Source organism: Scyliorhinus canicula, chromosome 6, assembly GCF_902713615.1.
Source record: "Scyliorhinus canicula chromosome 6, sScyCan1.1, whole genome shotgun sequence".
NCBI lineage: Eukaryota > Metazoa > Chordata > Chondrichthyes > Carcharhiniformes > Scyliorhinidae > Scyliorhinus > Scyliorhinus canicula.
The window spans coordinates 58,644,191-58,665,256 of record NC_052151.1 but is presented as its reverse complement, the minus strand read 5'-3'; the positions used below and the strand labels follow the sequence as shown (position 1 = coordinate 58,665,256).

The 21,066-nt window shown below is 48.3% G+C and overlaps 1 protein-coding gene across 1 annotated transcript in view; it reads left to right on the top strand.

Annotated features, from left to right (window-relative positions):
- ube3d (ubiquitin protein ligase E3D) overlaps positions 1–21,066 on the top strand; it is a 209,451-nt gene that overhangs the window by 135,966 nt on the left and 52,419 nt on the right. Inside the window, exon 7 of the mRNA XM_038799326.1 lies at positions 10,369–10,507. Coding sequence (XP_038655254.1) covers positions 10,369–10,507 — 139 coding nt within the window. The remainder of the gene's footprint in view (positions 1–10,368; positions 10,508–21,066) is intronic.

Sequence of the window (21,066 nt, the reverse complement as noted above, 5' to 3'; positions counted from 1 at the left end):
CAGGTTCCATCAGAAAGGACATCGTTTCCCTCAAACGATTCCTATCTTACATCATCTGGACACCTCACTTTGATTCTACCTCTGTGAACAGGGTCACAAAGGGGTTGCCGTGTCGGGAGTCAGACACCGTGTCGTCCTGCTCTCCCGGATCCCACACCCTTGTGTGGATCAGGCATGCTATTTTGGAGTTGTGTGACCGGGGGTCACTCTCGTCATTGCGGACAAGTCTGTAGGAATTGTCCCTGTGCCATTGTGTAGCGTCGAGTGTGTTGTCGGGGTAGTCGGGGTCGGGTGGTGGTTCTGGGTTTTTAAGGTAAGTGACTTCCATGGGGTCACTGGAGTCGGGGTCGTAGTTGGTGCAGTGTGGGCTGTATGGCTGTGTGGTGTCGCTGTCTTCAGAGTCAGTGTCTGTCCTACTGTCTCTGCTGTGGCAGCTTGTGGGCGTGTCGGGGCGTGGTCCGTAGTGGTCTGTGGGCGGAGTCGTGGGCGAGTCCGTTGATGTACTGGTCTGTGAGGGGGATGGTGGAAAAGTGTCTCTGGTGGGCGGGGTGAAGTGTTCTGCTGCGTCTAGCAGGACATGGTGGGCATGGTTGGCCTGTGTTCCATATGCCTTTAACTGGTTTATATGGAACCACGCGGTCTTCCCATTAGGATACTTTATCCTGTAAACGGAGGGGCTAATTTTGTCCGAAATTGAGTAGGGGCCGGAATATTTTGGAGCCAAAAAACTGCTGGGGTTATAAACAGATAACATTACCTGTTGCCCAACCTGGAATTCTGTGGTGTGTACGGTCTTATTGAAACAGGCAGTCCGTTGCTGTCGGCGTTTCCCTAGCTGGGCTGCGGCTGCGAGCTGTGCAGACCTCACAGTCTCAACTAGATCTTTAACTGCCTTTTCATGTGTGAGGGCCGTCACTTCGGGGCTTGTCATGTCCAGTCCTAAAAGGAATTCTGTACCTTTCATAGGGCGTCCGGTCATGAGTGTGTGTGGTGTGTATCCTGTCGATGTGGAGACAGTGTTCCTTATGAACATAAGTGCAAAGGGGAGCACTGAATCCCATGTGGAATTGTTCTCTTGAACCATTTTCCTAAGGGTAGTTTTTAGGGTCCGATTCATGCGCTCCACAATCCCGCTGGACTGTGGATGATACGCAATGTGGAAGTTCTGTTTGATTCCGAATATTGTCAGGACGTTCCTCATGACCCGTCCTGTAAAGTGAGATCCCTGGTCCGAATCGATACTTCGGGGTAAACCCCATCTTGTGAAGATGTGGTGGGTCAGGATCTTTGCAGCTGTCTTAGCTGTGTTTGTTCGTGAGGGAAATGCCTCTACCCATTTGGTAAAGGTATCTATCACCACCAGAACGTATTTATAGCCATTCCGACAAGGGGGCAATGGACCTATAAAATCGATCTGGAGGTTTGTCCAAGGGCCGTTAACTGGGCGAGTATGCCGAAGTTGTGCCTTCTTAGAATACCTGTCCGGGTTATTCTGAGCACAAATCAGGCAATTCTCAATGTAGTGCGTTACATCATTCCTGAGATCAGGCCACCAACAGAGTTGCCTGAGGTGCCTCGTTGTTGCATCAATTCCCTGATGCCCGTGTCCGTCATGGAACAAGGCAATCATCTGATTCCTGTCCTGCTGTGGGACCACATAAAGTCGGTCCTTAATGATCACACCCTCATGTGTGGTCAGTGCGTGTTTAAAGTGCTCGTAAGCAGGCACAAAGTTTCCCTTGAAAACCTCCCTGAGGTCTCCGTCCTGTTTTTGTGCTGCCACGAGATCTTTAATATCAGTCTGTGAGACTTGGACTGCGCTCACAGGGGCGCTAGCTGGTGCGCTAGCTGGGGGGGTCCATAAGTGTCCTCTCCTGGAACCTGCCTTAGCCAACGCGTCGGCTTTTACATTCCCAGGGGGTGATGACCTATGGTGACTTCTTACTTTTATTATGCCGAAGGTCCTGTCCTTCGCTTTCGCTAAAATATGCTGGAGTAGAGGGGCTGATGGAAGGGGTTTCCCGTCTGCGGAGACAAAACCTCGTGTCCTCCACAGGGGCAGAAAATCGGTTAAACTGTTACAGACATATAAGCTGTCTGAATATATGTCTGCTGGGCTGGGGAAAGAATCGGGGTGGTCCACTATGTACGCTATGGCTGCTAGCTCTGCTGCCTGCGCGCCTAAGTGACCTGGTAACTTAAGAGCTATCTCTTCGAGAGCGCGCCCCTGCGCGTCCTCTACATAGATGCCGCATCCTGTGATACGCTCACCATTTAAAACTGTGGAGGAACCGTCTACATAAATCCTCAAGGGTCCACACGTGTCTGTGGGCTGGGGGCTTTGTTTCGGGTTCCCTATCTTCCTGGGGGGTGTTTTGGCTAAAAAGGGTCCTGTGTTATGCAGGGGAGCTACAATTTCACAGTCATGGGGCTGTCCGGGGTATTGGAGGTTGTCTGCTAAGTATGTGTGTGTGCGTGTCCGTTTTACTGTAATGTCCCGTCCTTGTAAAAGTAGGGTCCACCTAGCTGCCCTAATCTGGCTAACTGAACCGTCCTTCAGTCGACCGTCTAGTAGTAGCTGTGTGGGTGTGTGTTCGGTTAGAATGGTGATGGGGTTTAGTCCGGTTATGTAGGAAAAGTACTGTACTGCCCAGAAGACAGCAAGGAGGTGCCTCTCACAGGCTGAAAATCCTTGTTCTACTGGGTCTAACAGTCGGGAGGCATAAGCCACTGGTCTTAGCTGCTCGTGCCGTTCCTGAAGCAACACGGCCGAGAGGGTCAGATCTGTGCTAGCTACCTCTATTGCGTACGGTGAAAGTTGGTCGGGGACTAGCAGCGCGGGTGCTGCACTAAGGGCTCGTTTCAACTCTTCCACAGCGCCTGTATGCTGCGGAAGCCATTCCCAGGGGGCTCCTTTCTTAAGGAGGTCTGAAAGTGGGGCGGCTTTTGTCGCGAATCCGTCGATGTGGTTCCGACAATAGCCAACCAGTCCTAAAAACGACCGGAGGGCTGATACATTCTGGGGAAGGGGCAATTTGACAATCGAATCAATTCTTTTGAATTCGATTTCGCGTTTGCCGTGCGTGATGACTGATCCCAAATACATCACTTTACTTTCCAATATTTGGGCCTTTTTCGGGTTAACTTTACAGCCAATTTCAGTTAAGAGTTCCAGGAGTTCGGCCAGAAGCGAAATGTGCTCTGCCTTTGTGTCTGTCTGCAGTAGTAGGTCGTCTACATACTGTACCAGACATTCGGGTCGGGAAAATTTTTCTAATCCACTTGCCAGCTGTCGGTGGAAAATGGAGGGGGAATTGTGGAATCCTTGTGGGAGGCATGTCCACGTGTACTGCTGAGTTTTGAAAGTGAATGCGAATTTGTATTGGCACGCTTTTGCCAATGGTATTGACCAGAATCCATTACTGATGTCCAATACCGTGAAGTACTTGGCGTTGAGACCCTGCTTGAGCATGGTCTCGGGACTAGTAGCTACCGTTGGGGCTACTGCGGGGGTTACTTTGTTGAGTTCCCGATAATCGATGGTCAGACGCCATGATCCATCGGGCTTCCTCACTGGCCAAATAGGGGCATTGTTGGTGGAGGCTACCGTTCTCAGTACACCTTGGTCCAACAAGCTGCCTATAACTTTTTCTATTTCCACCTCTGCTTCAAGGGGAAATCTATACTGCTTTTGCGGTCGGGGGTCCTGTCCGGTAACATGAACTTGTCCAGTCATTCTGCCACAGTCATGACGGTGACTTGCAAATGCTGTCCTGTGTTTGTTTAGTAGGGCCTTAATTTGTCGGTCGGTGTGGAGTGTAGTCAGGTCGAATGAGTACTCTCCCACTGCGCTAATCCGATTAGCGTAGTCTCCTACTGTGAGGGTGGCTGGGGCTCTGTCTGATCTCGCCATTCGCCAGACACACTGGTTCACTGGGTCGAACGACAAGCTGTGTGTGTTCATAAAATCTATCCCCAGGATGTGTTCTGCTGTCCGGGGAAGATTTACTAAAACTACGGGGTGCCTTGTGCTAATGTTCCCTAGCTGGATCGCTACGGGTGCTGTGATATGTCCCTGCTGCGAGTGTCCGGTGAACCCGCTAAGTGTGATGGTGGAGGTGGTCGGCCACGTGTCTGCGTGTGCCGTGGTTGTGGAGTTAATGGTGGTGCGGGATCCTCCTGTGTCCCACAGTAACTCTATGGGCTTCCCTTTGACTTTTGCCGTGACTACGGGCCTCCCTGATGAGTCCCATAGTGTGTCACAGACCCAAGTGGGGGAGCCCGAACACCGTCAGTTCGTCTCGTCCACATTGGTGGGTCCTGACTGTACTGCTACATTGTGGATGGGTTTTGCCTTGTTGCGGTTCAGAGTGCCTGTCTGCTGGCCTCTCTGAGATCGCTGGGGTGCTTGGCACTCTTTTGCCCAATGCCCTAACTGTCCACAGTTATAGCATTCCTGTCCTCTCTGTTGAGGGCTGCTCTTGCCTTCATTTACCCATGCGGGCTTCTGGTGCTCTCTGACTGCTTGGATATCTGCAGCAGCCTGAGCCTCTTCTGGGGATCTAACCTTTGCTTTTGCCTGAAGCGATTGCTCCCAAGCGCGGGACAATCTTTTGAGGACCCATTTTTCGTTATGGGCCTCTTCTGAGGGGTCGTAATTATTGCAAGCGCTCTGTCCTGCTTCTGTTGCGTGTGAGATAATTGTGCGCGTCCATTTAACCATGTTTTCGCGGGTTAAATGCGCTCTATCTAGCTGTCCGAAAACTGCGCTGAAGTGAATCCACAGCCTTCCGGCGAATGCTGTGGGGTGTTCAGATCTCTTCTGCCTGCACTTATTCAAGCCTTCTACGGGGTCACCTCTATTGTACCCGATGGCATCTAAAATAGCAGTGTGCATCTCCTCTAGGCTGCCTCCTGCCACGTTTTGTGGGTCGGGGAGGGCTGCCACTACACTCTGGTCTAAGCTCAGCACGGTGAGCTTAACCTGCTCTCTCTCATCCAGGCCGTACATGGTAGCCTGCTGTTTTACTTTCGCGAAGAACTGGTGGGGGTCTGCGGTGGGGAGGAACGGAGTGATCTTTTCACAAGCGTCCCTTAGCTGGGTTACTGTTAAAGGGGTGGTGTAAGTTATGTCTGGGGCGCCTTCTGATTCGGCTTTCCTCTGTGTGGTTACGGGATTCATGGGTGCGGTTATGATCTGAGCTGTGGGGGGTTGGGGTGCCTGTCGTTTCTGCTGAGCTGCGGGCGCACATGTTCCCTGAACATAACGCTGCGCTGTCTCGCTTAATTCCTGCCAATCTGGGGCGTTTTCCCCATCTAACTGAGCTCCAAAGGTGCTTTGGAAGCCATTCTGCACCGAAAGCAGAGATTGCAGTTCCGCAATCTGTTTTCTGCATTTCGCGTGGTCAACTGTGCTTTGTCTTTGTTCGGTTGTTGCAGCATGGAGTGCTCTCAAAGCTGCTTTGAGATCGGAACATTGCCTCTGCAATGCCTCCACCTGCTTTTCCGATTCCTGTCTTATCAGAACGGCACGTTGCACGTCCTGATAGGCTTTCTCATACTGGGTCTGGGAACTGTTCAGATGAGCTAGACAAGACTGGTGAGCCCTCTTGGCATCATCCACCTCTCTACCCTTCTCTGCCAACTTCCCTTTAAGATCCAGGTTTTCTTTCTCGATGTCCCTGACATCGACCTTACTCATTCGGTTCCTTTCCTCTAAATCTGCCCGGAGCGTCCTGATGACCTCCTCTGCGCCTCGCAACTGTGCCATGCAGGACACAATCGCCATCGGCTTGCGTGCTTTACCTAAACTCTTTTTGTGTATCTGAGAGAGGTTCTCCCACCAAGTATGACCTATACTTCCGGGACCTGTCTCCTCATTTGCACAAAACTCTTTCCAAAGGGGCCATCCCTTTCCTTGTAAATATTTGCGGAGTTCCAGCTCCCACGTGGGACACTGGCCTACTCTGCTACTGCTGCTGGTCGCTGCGACCACAAACCTTTCTGGGTCCATCAGACGTTCCATTGCCTGCATGGCCATTTCCTCTGACTCTCTTGTTATAATTTGGAACAGGGGGTTGCTGGGGTGGTGTTTCGAAAAAGGGTACGGCTTACGCTATTTTCCGATTACAAAACTACCGAAAGTTTGTCGCAACAAAAAGCTTTCAGTTTTACCTTACAGCCCTGTTAGTACGCATGCACTAAAACACACTTCCGAATTTCGCTTATTATTTTGAACACCTTGAATACTTGTGATCTCTTTCTTTCTCTGCAATTTGGAGTTCTAATTCAAATTTCAGGGTCCTGGACACTGTGGTGTTTCCACTTGCAACAGGGTCCCGGCGGATGTCGCCACTAAATGTTCACGAGACACAGTTCCTCAAGGGTTCAAAGTAATAAAGACGATACACCGATTAGTCAAGTTCAAACGATCAATATTTATTATACAGTTAATAATAAATACTCATGCACACACACTAAGAGACTAAGCTACAACTAAACATAAGCAAACAGAATACTTATCTAACAGGAACAGGCAAGGTCAGAGAACGAGGCCTTCGTCCTGGTTTTGTCTGCAGCCTTCAGCAAGCGTTCTGGCACTTGGGAGTCTAGCGGGCTTGGATCGCGTAGCGAGCGTTGAACTTACGGTTTCGGCGGCTGGTGCTCAACGGCTGGAGTCAGGATACCAGGTGTCAGTCGGGGCCGGAGCACAGGTTTAACAGACCGGACAACACGAGGTCCCTATCTTTTATAGGGGTTCCGTTGTCCTTCCCTCTTCTCGGGCGGGCTCTACCTATTGGATCAATTTCTTATCGATACTGGATTAATTCCCCAATGCGAGGGGGTCTCCGTGATGGAGGGGGCGTTTCTTATGTCCTTTTGTTCGGAGGTTTCTGGTGCCTCGATGTCTGGGTCTTGATTGGAATGTGTCCATTCAGAACCAAATGTATCTATTGTGTGGGTGTTCAAGTCTGATGGCCTCATTAGCATGCAAAGCGTTTTGCCATTTGCACCTAGCTAAGGTCTCTTTACCTGAGCCCAAACTGGTTTCTGCTGCTGCAGAATGCAAACTGCTCTTTGCAGACTGCTGTTCTGGCTGAACTGTCTGTTTCTCAGCAGCCTTCCATTTTAGTTTGGCTCAGTGTCCATTTTGCGTGGCCAGCATGGCTACAGACTCTGGACAGGGCGGTATCCTAGCGATGTGTCCTGTTGGCACATGGACAGCTAGGCACTGCCACCCGTGCACCTTGGCATTGCCACCCGTGCACCCTGGCAGTGCCACCAGAACACCCCAACAGTGCCTGGGTTCCCGGTTGTCCCCTGTCAGGGATTGGGCCCGGGGGGTGACCTGCCCTTAACAGATGGGGTGAGGGGGCTTGAGGATCCTTAAGAGGTAAGTTGGGGGGAGGGGCCCGGATGCCTCGGTCTGAAGGGGGTTGATAGATCGGGGTGGCATTTGAAAATGGTGCCTCAATCTCTTCCTAGCTGAGCTCATCAGTGCAGGAAGTGAGGTAAGTGCAGAATTGGCGAGGAGTTTCTTGCTGAGGCCAAACCCCCCCCCCCCCCCCAAAGTCCGGTTTGATAGTGGGGTCGTCCTTGGCGCCGCAAGTGCCGAGAAATATACAAAATGGGACTCTGCTTTTAGAATGTTAAGTCCTGCTAACGGTAAATACAGTGCCATTAATTACAATCTCCATTTCCAATTAAACTACCAGAAATAAAATAAAACATAACAGCTCTTAATCCATCCTAAATTCCCATGGCACAGAATAATACTTGTTTTCCATAAATGATTTGGCTCCTGTTAGAACCCCTGCAGACTCCGGCTGGATGTTTCCAAAAAGCTGTTTCAGCTGGTTTGTTTTCGCTTTCTCCGACAAGTCTGCACTGCTTTAAATACTATTCATCTTTTTTTAACTATTCTACTGTGAGAGCAAAAGACCTTACTTTTCAATTCAACTCAAAAGCTTCCTCAAAGTGTCTGAATGCCTTAACTCAACCCAGCAATGATATCATCTCCCCAATCTGAAACAAATTAACTCACCAGGCTGAAAACACTAATTCCCCAGTGACTTCCCCTCGTCAAATAACAGTGCATTAGCCCAGGCTTTTATGATGGTCAGTTTCACCTCTGTCTCCTAAACACTTTCTGGTCTTGCAAAACAAGATTCTTTTAAAAACAGGACTCCTGCAGTCAAACACACTCTAACCCAGGCTTCCAACCCTCAAATTGCCAAATGTTTATAATTCAATATATGTAAAAAAAAATGCATTCGTCATAGTTTATCAAACTTGATCTCCCTTTCATAAATCCATGTTGACTTTGTCTATTCCCGGTGACATTCTCTAAGTGTCCTGTTATCACATCCTGTATAATAGACTCTTCCCTTCTGCTGATGTGATGCTAACGGGCCTGTAATCAGCTGTTTTTTTCTCACCCTCCTCTTTTGAATGGGGGGTTACATTTGCCACCCTCCAAACTGTTCCAGAATCTGTAGAATTTTGGAAGTTGACAACCAACACATCCACTGTTGCTGAACAACCCTGTTTATCAGTATTTCAATTAATTCACCTCTTAACTCGGGGTGATAAGAAAGAACAGTTTCAAAATGCATCCATTTTAAAAAAAATTGGATTCAAGGAAATAAAAGGAGCAGCAAATTTAGTTGGCGAAAGGGATGCTTGTTTGACTCTTTTAAAAATTAATTGTTGTTTGGAACCTTCAGGCATTATTTCTAAATTAAAGCTACTGTACTGAGTGCATGTTCCATTCAACAATACATCCAATATTGTGAGCAGAACTGTTTGTTATCTTGAATACAGATTTTGTTTCTGTGCTTGGAGCAATATCTTGAGTAAAATGCTTCTCTTGCAGTCTGCTTAACTAAGCAATCATCTCTTTCCTCTGGGATAGAGCTTCTGGTATGTGTTTCTTTTGATCCATTAAGGGAATGTGACCCTCTTTATTGCCCATCTCTAATTGCTCCTAATCACCTGTTTGAATACAGCTGAATGGCTTGCTAGGCCTTTCAGAGGGCTGCTCAGAGTCAACCACATTGCTGTAGGTCTGAGGTCATGCGTAGGTCAGACTGGAATAAAAAGACCAAGTTCCTCCTCTAAAGGACATGGTGAACCAAAGGTTTTATCGTAATCCGCTAGTTTTGTGAAGACCACTGCCGACTCCAGCTATTTTTTAAGTTGCTTATTTAAAAAACCAAATTTGAATTCCCAAAATACCATGTATCACTGAATATTTTTAAAGCGGAGTTAGATAGTCTTGATTAACAAGGGAGTCAAAGGTTATCGGCGGTAGACAGGAAATTGGAGTTGAGGCCACAATCATCAGCCATAATCTTATCAAAAGATGGAGCAGGCTTAGAATAATAGAATACCTAGTGTGCAGCAGGAGACCATTCAGCCCATTGAGTCTGCAAAGACCCTCTGGAAGAGCACCCTACCTAGTTCCACTTCCCCTCCCTATCCATGTAACCCCATCTAACCTTTGGACCAAAAGTGGCAATTTAGCATGGTCAATCCACCTAAATTGCATATTTTTGGACTGTGGGGGATGGGGGAGGGGAGGGGAGGGGGGGGAGGGGAGGGGAGGGGGGGGGAGGGGAGGGGAGGGGAGGGGGGGGGGGGGGGGAGAGAACAGAACACCCGGAGGAAACCCACACAGGAGAATGTGTTAATTCTACACAGGCAGTTACTCAAGGTCACAATTGAACCCCAGTCCCTGGCAGAGTGAGGCAGCAGCCCTAACCGCTGTGCCACCATGCCGCCTGCAGGGCTAAATAGCCTACTCCTGCTCCTGATTCATATTTTTGTATGTTGGTATAGTAGGATTTGAAACTTGTGTCTCCAGTTATTAAATACAACCTCTGAGTTGCTAGTCCAGTAACTGTGCATGTACGGTAATGCTTTTTGGGGCCTGCGTGGAAAGATTGCTGCTATGCTTCATTATGTGGTGATTCAAGGATTTTGTATTACAAAAAAATGAAAATTGAAATTAACTATAGACTTAAATTAGATTCATTAATCATGTACAGCTACACTAATGAGATTTTTTTTATTGAGCGAGACATTATTTCTGATTTTTCAGCATGCATTTACAAATTAATTTAGTGTCATCCAAATGAGAGACATTACTGATCTGATCAGTGGGATTCTGATCTTTGCAGTGCCTGAACATAAATCGCTGTTCTGGATTTGCACCTGCATTCTTCTTCTCCAGTCATTAGTCTCACTGTTGCTCTGTGGCAGGAAAAACTATTGAAGATTACCTTTTGCTCAGTCCTTTATCATAGTTTTATTTGTAGTTCTGTTTTTATTTTGGAAGTTTCTAAATTTTTACTCTTTTTTTTTTAGGTTAGGAGAGAAATGGGAGAAGAATATTGGTGTGCACAGCATGATCCTTCCAGTGGACACCTGCCTGCAGTTGTTACTCATACTAGCTTCTTCAACTGCCTCACTCCCTCCGTCACTCCAGAACATGAACTCATTCAAGGTATTGGTTTCTGTGTGTGGAAAGATGTGTGTGCTGTGGCAAATATTAGCTCTGCTAGGCAAATGGGACTTAATTACAGCTTTTGTCCAAAAGAACTGAACTCAAGGTGAGGTGAGAATGACTGCTCTTGACATCAAGGCAGCTATTTATGGGAGTCTGGCGTCAAGGAGTCTGAGCATAACAAGTCAATGGGAATGGGGGTGGGGGGGGAGTACTCTCCATTGTTTGGAGGCATCTCTAAAGGAAGCTTTTGGTAAAGCCCCACATAAGAGGTTTGAAGTGAAAGTTTGGTGAGGGTTGAAGATATCTTGCCAAAGCAATACTTGAAATAGCTTAATACTCATCATTCTAAATAATTAACAAACATTTGGTACCTATGGGTAACAGCATCTTTAAAAGGTATTTCACAGGAGCATGAGCAAACAAAATTTGACATTGAGTCCTATGAGGACACATTGGAAAGGTTGCCCAAAATTTGCTCAGAAAGGTAGGTTTTAAGCTGCATCTGAAATGAAACATTACAAACCTACATGATAATACTGGACAAGTCTGATTCCAGAGTGAAACCTGACTTGGTGGAGCCTAACTATTTTGTTTGAAATCCTGGAGGAAAGTTACTGAACAAATTCACATGAGTCTGCTGATGAACCTTTGACACAAAGGATTGAACTTTTTAACGCAAAGAATAAAACATTTATTAAGTAAGAAAAATGAACTATATTACACCAGATAAAAAGATTGGAAAGATCAGGGACGAAATTCTCCGACCCCCCGCAGGGTCGGAGAATCGCCCGGGGCCGCTGAAAATCCCACCCCCGCCATGGCAGAAATTCTCCACCACCCGGGAAATGGCGAGGGCGGGAAACACCGATCGGCGAGCCCCCTGCGGCGATTCTCCGGCCCGCGATGGGCCGAAGTCCCGCTGCTGGGAGGCCTCTCCCGCCGCCGTGGTTTGAACCACCTCTGGTGGCGGCGGGATTGGCGGCGCGTGCGGGCCCCCGGGGTCCTGGGGGGGTGCGGGGCGATTGGACCCCGGGGGGTGCCCCCACAGTGGCCTGGCCCGCGATCAGGGCCCACCGATCGGCGGGTGGGCCAGTGCTCTTTTTATTCCGACACCGCCATGGCCTCCACCATGGCGGAGGCGGAAGAGAATCCCCCAGCGCGCATGCGCCGGTGGTGACGTTAGCGGTAGCTGACGCACCGCGCATGCGCGAACCGGCGAAGGCCTTTCGGCCAGCCCCGGTGCCGAGCGGCGGGTGTCAGGCCGCTGGAGCCGGTTTGGGCGCCAGTCGGTGTGGTGCCAACCGCTCCGGCACGGACCTAGCCCCTCAATGTGAGGGCTTGGCCCCTAAAGGTGCGGAGAATTCCGCACCTTTGGGGAGGCCCGACACCGGAGTGGTTGGCGTCACTCCGCTACGCCGGGACCCCCCTGCCCCGCCGGGTAGGGGAGAATCCCGCCCCTCAATACAAACACAAAATTGCCACAGCAGTCAAGTGGCACATTTACTGCTTAGCAATTTTCCTGTCCACACAGACATTGGACATAACCTGATCCATTGCTGTGTACAGAGGCGTGCTAATCTTGACAGTTCAGTTCTGTAACATGGATACTGTACCAACTAAATGTAGCTTTAGCAACTGATATATTTGCTTTCAGTAGCCATCAAAAAGATCTGAAATACAGCCCTGTCAGCTATAATTTATTTTATCTACAATTGGAGAACTGTAACAATATTAACATTTAAAATCATCACTCATCCAACATGTGATGCTTTCCGGATCAGTAAGAGTTACTGCCCTGGTTTTTATCCTTTTTAAAAGTATCTGAACCCCAATGTGGCTCCATATTATTGCAGCATATGTAGTAATTGAAGTAGGCAGCTGCATGACATCATCTTCACTGATGTTCCGTCCTCTAGACTGGACATTCCAAAAGAAGGCATATTTTTGTCCAGATTAATGAAAGATTTGATTGCGGTGTTGATGTGTCATTCGAAATGCAGCTGGCAATCAGAGTGTATTGTCTCCCAACATCCTTTGTGAGAGAAATAGGAACTTTACCTGAGCGGCAAAATACTAACAGAATCATAAATTTCAGCAGAGAGAGAATCTGCTGCTGCTAATAACTCCACACTAAGCTATGTACATCTCCTGTGCAGTACTGAGAGAATGCTAAACCAAGGATGTTAGACCAAAGCCCCAGATGCTTTTAGATGCATGCAAAAGATTCCATGCCCTTATTTCAAACAAGAGCAGGGGGGTTCTTTCTAGTCAGGTAAATTCCCCTCACCAGTGAAAATACTTTTCACTGTACTTCGGTACATCTGACAATAAATCAAAATCAAATCAGTAGCTTCTGCTCCATCAGAGGTCCCAGGGAGTTCACAAACCTCTTGGGGGTGTTTTGCTTTGGTGGGGCGTTGGAGGCCAGCATGATATGACGTTCGACGTGAAGGTCTTAGCACTCATTGGAGCTCTACACTGACTTGCAGGAGAAATAGAGTCACAACAATTGTCAGATGTGCGCTGTGTGCTGCATTGGTGTCAGGCTAATCACTGGCTGATATGAGATGTCTGGGCTCTCCTTTTTTTTTTTGGGTGGGAATGACCTCATGAAGTGGGTGAGTGTTATGTGTCCAGGATGATGGTAGTGTTCACTGGCACTGTTGGAAGGACGGTTATGCCAGCCGATATGAAGAACCGTTGAATGAGCGTGCCCCTGCCCCCATGGAGATTCCACATTGCTTCCTCGTCGTCCTCTCCCGATGGCTGCCTGGCATCAGCATCTGTATGTACATTCATCGAGCGAAAGCCCTTCCTGTTCACAAAAGTTCCTGGCCGGCCTTCTGGCACCCTGATGGCCACATGGGTACAATTAATCACTCCCTGTATGCAGAGGGATCCAGAAAAGCCACAAAACCTCTTGCCTGCTCAGCCTGGTCACCCTGCTTTTCCTGAAATGGATGAATCTGCTCACGCCTGAACAGAGCAACAGTCACCAGCTTGACAAAACTTTGTACAGCTGACTGTGAGACTCCATGAAGATTACCCACAGCACCCTGGGCTGATCCCGAGGTATAAACATTTAGTGCCACTGTTAGTTTCAAGGCAACGGGCATTGGGTGTCGTCCCACACAATAGGAGACTATCTCAGGTTATCTAATAACCACACTCTGCAGTCTTGGACTTGACCCCTCCCTGTGCAGCTGGATCCTTGACTTCCTCACCAACAGACTGCAATCTGTCAGGATAGGCAACAGTACCTCCTCCACAATAGGCCTCAACACCGGGGCCTCGCAAGGATGTGTGCTCAGTCCTCGACTGTACTCCCTATACACACATGACTTGTGTGGCAAGATTTAACTCCAACTCAATCTATAAGTTTTCAGATGATATGACTGTGGTGGGCCGTATCCCAAACAACGATAAATCAGACTACAGGAGGGAGATAAATCACTTGGTTGCATGGTGTACCGAAAACAACCTCTCTCTAAATGTTGGAAAGACCAAGGAACTAATCATCGACTTCAGGAAGCGTAGCACGACACACACTCCCGTCTGCATCAATGGCTCCGAAGTGGAGATGGTCGATAACTTTAAGTTCCTGGGGTCACCATCACCAACAGTCTGTCCTTGTCCACTCGCGTTGATGCAACAGTCAAGAAAGCCCAACAACGTCTCTACTTCCGACGGAAGCTAAAGAAATTTGGCATGTTTGCATCGACTCTCACAAACTTCTACAGATGTGCGATAGAGAGCATCCTATCTGCTTGCAGCACAGCCTGGTAAGGCAACTGCCTGGTCCAAGATCGCAAGAAACTAAAGTGTGGTGAACTCAGCGCATCACACAAACTTGCCACCCCCACATTGATTCTGGATACACCTCCCGCTGCCTCGGGAAGGCAGACAGCATTATCAGAGACTCCTCCCACCCAGGCATTGCCTTCTTCCAGACCCTCCCATCAGGCAGGAGGTACAGAAGTCTGAAGACCTGCACATCCAGACATAGAAACAGCTTCTTCCCCACAGCTACAAGACTCCTCAAAGACCCCCCCACCGACTGATCTGTTCCCTGTAAGAACACTATTCATGATGCTCCATGCAACTCTTGCTCATGTATTTGCTTTGTTTGGCCCCTTGTTCCGCACTGTAACCAATCACTGTTTGTCGATGTACCATTTGTCAATGTTCTCTGTTGATTGTTCTCTTTGTCTACTATGTACGTACTGTGTACATTCCCTCGGCTGCAGAAAAATACTTTTCACTGTATTTCGGTACATGTGACAATAAATCAAATCAACTCAAAATCAAATCCAAATCAGGTTCAATTGTCTGGCAGATGCTCATCACTGCTTTTCTTGAAAACCGGAGTCTCCAGCGCCATTGAGCCTCGGTCATGTCCAGGTAGGTAGATGCTGCCTGAACACCCGGCAGCTAGGCAGTGTTGTCTTCTCCGGGAACGTTCTTCTTGACCTCCCTGATGGACCCTGACCATCCTGTACCTGGATCTCTGCCTGAAGGGGGGATCGCCTCAATCTTTGTTCTCTCTCAACTTCCTCCTCATCCTCGGAGGTATTCCCTGCCGAGTATACAATACCCATCTGCAGATGGGCTAATGGGGCTCACCCGGGCACAAAGGGTGACCGAGGGACCCAGACCTCTGGTGCCAGTGAACAGAAAACATGTTAGAGTTCAACACTGTGATGAAGCCAACACATAAAACCTTTCTGTACCACCAAACACCACCTTATCACATCCCTATAAATGCCTAACCCCTCAGCCATTGCAGCCAGGCTTTTTATCCTGCCCTTGAATTAAAAAATATCAATTCTGGATGGGCCGCCCACCCTGGTTGCTTGTGTGATGAGTTTAGTATAGTATAGTATAGTTTAGTATAGTATAGTATGGGCAACATTAAATTCCTATCGATTGGGGTTTTAATCCCCTCTCTAATCATTGCCCCCAATCCGCGCCTGTGCCTGCCTAGCGATATGTTGCACAAGTGTGCGATTACGCCGGGATATACGGTCAACGTCATCCCGCACTATTCAGCAGAATTCTGGGCCGGGTGTGCGCCCGGCTGGGACACGTAAAATTCTACCCATAGAGCCAAGTATATCTGCTAATCTAAGAAAGTTCCATTAACACCCACCCCCACTGTCTCTCCTGCAGACATCCATCTATCCTTGTTGTTCCTGGTTGTCTTCACCTATTAACGAGCACTGATCGAACATCTTTTTAATAAATCTAAAGTTTCAAGTCTCTGGATTTCCTTTGCCTGAGCATGGTATAATTTCCGAGAATAATTTGACTTGTCGACCATGGCTTGTATTTTTATAAAATGTGAGTTGATTGACCCTTATCAGCTGATATTGTTTTAATTGTTCACTAATATTAGCCCGTACTGTTGTCTCCAGCAATTTCTCTCGCATAAGGTGAGGTAACTGGCCTATAATTACCTTTTCTGAATAGGGGTGCAATATTTATCATCCCCTAGCCCTTTGACACAGTTCCAGTCTTTCAAAGAATTTTGATAAATTATTGTAAGTCTTTTTGCTATCGCTGACCAATTTTCTGGATTGATGACCATCTGAAGTTGGTGACAGGGTTAAGACCAATTAAACCTCCAGTAGATTTTCCAATTAGTGGTTTCTCCACATACTCCTTTGTATTGTGTAGTCCTCCTTTCACCTTCACCTTTTGAAGAGCTACTGTCCTGATCATTATTTATCCCTTAAGCAACATCACTACAGATTACCTAGTCATTATGTCATTCTGTCCAACTTTTTATCTGATGTTAGGCCTGGGGTATTATGTCCAATTCTAGGCATCGCCCTTTCAGAAAGATGTCCAGGCCTCGGAGCGAAAATGGAAGAGTGTTACTGTATGGTACCCGGGATAAGGGACTTAATTTATACGTAGAGATCAGAGATAGAGTACATGGGAAGAAACTGTTTCCGCTGATGGGGAATGTCAGTAACCAGAAGATACACATGCAAAATAAAAGGAAAAAAGAACCAGAGAAGAAAGTTTTTTTATGCAATGAGTTGTGATCTGGAATACACTGCCTGAAAGGATAGTGTTGAGATAAATGAAAATAACTATCTTTATTCTTTGCCGGAGGAGCAGGATGGATATTGTCTACTCATTTTACGTGAGTGCGTGTTTACATTAAGATTTTTTGCACTACAGTGAAATTGCTATTAATCAAACCAAATGACAGGAAATTCTGGTTATGTTGCAGTTGTCAACCATTCCCACTGGTGGAATAGCAAATCCTGTAGAACAATGCGTATGCTGAGACGAAATTCCGCACTGGTGACTCCAGAATACCAAACTTGCCAAAGCTTGTCATAGGGCGGCACGGTAGCACAGTGTTTAGCACTGTTGCTTCACAGCGCTAGGGACCCGGGTTCGATTCCCGGTTGGGGTCACTGTCTGTGTGGAGTCTGCACGTTCTTCCCGTGTCTGCGTGTGTTTCCTCCGGGCACTCCGGTTTCCACCCACACATCCCGAAAGACGGGCTTGTTAGGTGTATTGGACATTCTGAATTCTCCCTCTGTGTACCCGAACAGGCGCCGTGGTGTGGCGACTAGGGGATTTTTACAGTAACTTCATTGCAGTGTTAATGTAAGCCTACTTGTGACACTAATAAAGGTTTTAATATTACATGACCGCACCGACCAATGATAGTCGGAGTTAGCTCCCCCAAGAACGCAAAACTATGGAGCGCAGAGCAAGCTGTCATTTGACAATGAGATTTCCCTGTGAAAGGAGATGCAAAGCCTGTGAGGATAGGTAAACCTGTGAGAAAGTTAAAAGCATTGTCGATCTGAGGTTGGGTTCAACAGGTTATGGCCGCGCGAGTCATCAAGAACGAGGAGAAGCAGGGTGAGGCCAAGCAACCCGATGACGAGGTACATTTTGCTCAACTGTGGCAGGCCGATGAGGGAATTTCAACAGAGACGACATTGGAAACTTACATAGAGGTGGACAATGCTATACACTGCACTTTAGCTGAGTTTTTCCAATTCATTACAAACCATTTTCGAAGCTCTGAGAATTTCATGTGTTGCTCGTTGTGTTCTCTCTTTAATTGGCTCTGTTTATGGCGGCTAATATGGTCGCCTTCCTTAATTCTAATTACATTTGCTCAAGAGTTGCCAGGTATCTTTCGATATTGCCACAAGGTTCAAAACCGAATACTGATCAAAGACTCAATACACCAGTTAGTAAGTTCGATATCAATGCTCATTTATTTACACACACAGTCAAATATACTCATGCACAAAACTCTACCAACTAAACTATCACTACTACTAAAGCCTATACTTAGCTTCGGGCACCCACTCAGTCCGTTGTCCGGTTCTGAGGCTGTTGGGGTCGAGCTGGTACGGAATAGTAGCTAGGAACGTCTATCTCATAGTGTGCATTGACTTTGGACTTACTTGTTCTGGTGCAGCTGCTAGGCAGGCCTCTCATCACTGACAGCCAAGGCCAAGAAGAACGATTCTCTCTTGGGGGCTTCTTCTTATACCCAAAGGGGGCTTCGCGCGCTTTTAGGCGGTCTTTGAACTTGGTCCCAATTAATTGGACCGTATCCTGATCGTTGGTATCGATTTCCTCCAATAAAGGGGCGGCTGCCCTGATTGCTGGGCGGGCCCCAGGTGGCCGTTGGCCTGCTTTGTTCTAGTCTCCTCTGGCGCCGGGGTGTCTGCTTTAGTATCGTTTACAGAAATGTTTCTTTTTTGTCCCCGGAGATGGCTCGTTAGTATGGTAATGGCTTTGCAGTATCGGTCCTGTCTGGGAGCTATAGCTCCAATCAACAGCCAAACCTTGCACCTGCTTGCTTTCTCAGCATTGTCCATTTTTCCCTTCATTCTTTGCAAAGTGTCCATTTTGTAATCGGGACGTAGCCACCCCAGGTGGCTACACATGTTACCATAAAAATAAATCTTCAGGTTTGAACAGCTGTTTATGTTGAGTTTGCTGACCTCAGATAATGGACTTGGGCACTGCAGCTGACCTCAGGGTTCGTGATATAGGGAGAGGAAATAAAAGCACCAAATCTCTTTTTGCTGACCTTCTATACAGCAACTCCCTCAAAAGTGTGAATGTGTAGATGTTCCGTGAGGACAAGACGGAGTTGTGATAGCCCCCACAGTCAAATAGTGTGTAGCCAATCCCACTCTGGGGATGCACATGGAGAACTTGAGATCCTTTAATTACTTCCATAACCATGGAACTGCATCCCAATAAATGGAAGCACCATTAGGGACAAGATGAGAAAGTTGCAGGACAAGAATTTACCATGATGTATATACCAAAAACCGTTTGGTTTCTATGGTACAGATTTAGATTTATTGCCACATGTACCAAGGTACGGTGAAAAGTATTGTTCTGCGTACAGTCCAGGCAGATCATTCCATACATGAGAAACATAGGATGTACAGTAAATACACAATGTAAATATATAGACATGAGGTGAAGTATACGAAATGTGGTGCTACACAGTAGAGAAGATCCGCGGAGAGATCAGTTCATAGAACATAGAACCTACAGTGCAGAAAGAGGCCATTCGACCCATTGGGTTTGCACCGAACCACTTAAGCCCTCACTTCCACCAATCCCCGTAACCTAATAACCTCTCCTAATCTTTTTGGACACTAAGGACAATTTAGCGAGGCCAGTCCACCTAATCTGTACGTCTTTGGACTGTGGGAGGAAACCGGAGCACCCGGACCAAACCCACGCAAACACGGGGAGAATGTCCAGATTCCGCACAGACAGTGACCCAGTGGGGAATCGAACCTGGGACCCTGGTACTGTGAAGCGACAGTGCTATCCATTTGTGCTGCCCAAAGTTCAGTCCTTAAGAGGTTCATTTAGGAGTCGGGGAAGAAGCTGTTTTTGAATCTGTTAGCGCGTGTTCTTAGACTTTTGCACCTTGGTTAGCACTGCTGCCTCACAGCTCCAGGAACCCGGGTTCAATTCCGGCCTCGGGTGACTGTGTGGAGTTTGCACTAGTGTCTTTGTGGGTCTCCTCCGGATACTCCTGTTTCCTCCCACAATTCAAAGTTGTGCAGGTTAAGTGAATTGGCCATGATCAATTGCCCCTTAGTGTCCAAAAGGTCAGGTTAGGTGGAGTTACTGGGTTAAGGGTATAGGATGCGGGCCTGAACCTAGGTATGGTGCCCTTTCAGAGGGTAAGCGCAGACTCGATGGGCCAAATGGCCCCTTGCACTGTAGTGATTCTATTTAATTCTGCCCAATGGAAGAGGTTGGAAGAGAGAATTAGCCGGGTGGGAGGGGTCTTTGATTATGCTGCCCGCTTTCTCAAGGCAACGGGAGGTGTAGACAGAGTCAATGGACGGGAGGTGGGTTTATAAGATGGACTAGGCTGTGTTCACGACTCTCTAGTTTCTTACGGACTCGGGCCGAGCAGTTGCCATACCAGGCTGTGATGCAGCCAGATAGGTTGCTTTCTATGGTGCATCTGTAAAAATTGGTAAGAGTCAATGTAGACCTGCCAAATGTCCATCGTTTCCTGAATAAGTGTACACGTTGTTACGTTTTCTTGGCCATCGCAGCAACGTGGGTGGACAAGGACAGATTGTTAATGATGTGCACACCTAGGAATTTGAAACTGTCAACCATCTCCACCTCGACACCATTGATGCAGACAGGGGTGTGTATGGCACGTTGCTTCCTGAAGTTAATGACCAGGGACGGGATTCTCCGTTCCCCCGCCACCAGAGATTCGACGAGGGCGGGAATCGCGCTGCGCCGGTCGGCGGGCCCCCCACGGCGATTCTCCGGCCCGCGATGGGCCGAAGTCCCGTCGCTGTCAACCCTCTCCCGCCTGCATGGATTAAACCACCTACCTTACTGGTGTGAGCAGGTGGCGCGGGCGGGGGCCAGAGTCCTGGAGGGGGGGGGGGGGGGCGTGGGGTGATCTGACCCCGGGGGGCGCCCCCACAGTGGCCTGGCCTGCGATCGGGGCCCACCGATTGGCGGGCGGGCCTGTGCCATGCGGCACTCTTTTTCTTCCGCCTTCGCCATGGTGAAGACCATGGCATAGGCGGAAGAAACCCCCTCCCCTGCGCATGCGCCGGGATGACGTCAGCAGCCGCTGATGCTCCGGCACATGCCCGGATTTACGCCGGCCGGCGAAGTCCTTTCGGCCCCGGCTGGCGTGGCGCCAAAGGCCGTTCACGCCAGCCGGCGGAGCGGGAAGCTCCCCGGCGCGAGCCTAGCCCCTCAATGTGAGGGCTTGGCCCCTAAAGGTGCGGAGACATCCGCACCTTTGGGGCGGCCCGACGTCGGAGTGGTTCATGCCACTCCATCACGCCGGGACACATCACCCCGCTAGGTAGGGGAGAATCCCGCCCCTGTTCTTTAGTTTTACTGACATTGAGGGAGAGATTGTTGTCGTTACACCATATCACATGGGCAATGTATTTACTCATTCTGTGATCAGGGGAGCCCTATACTTTTATCTGCTTCACTGTTCGTTCCCTTTATGTAACTTGTGTGAATTGCTGATTTCAATTTTGCAA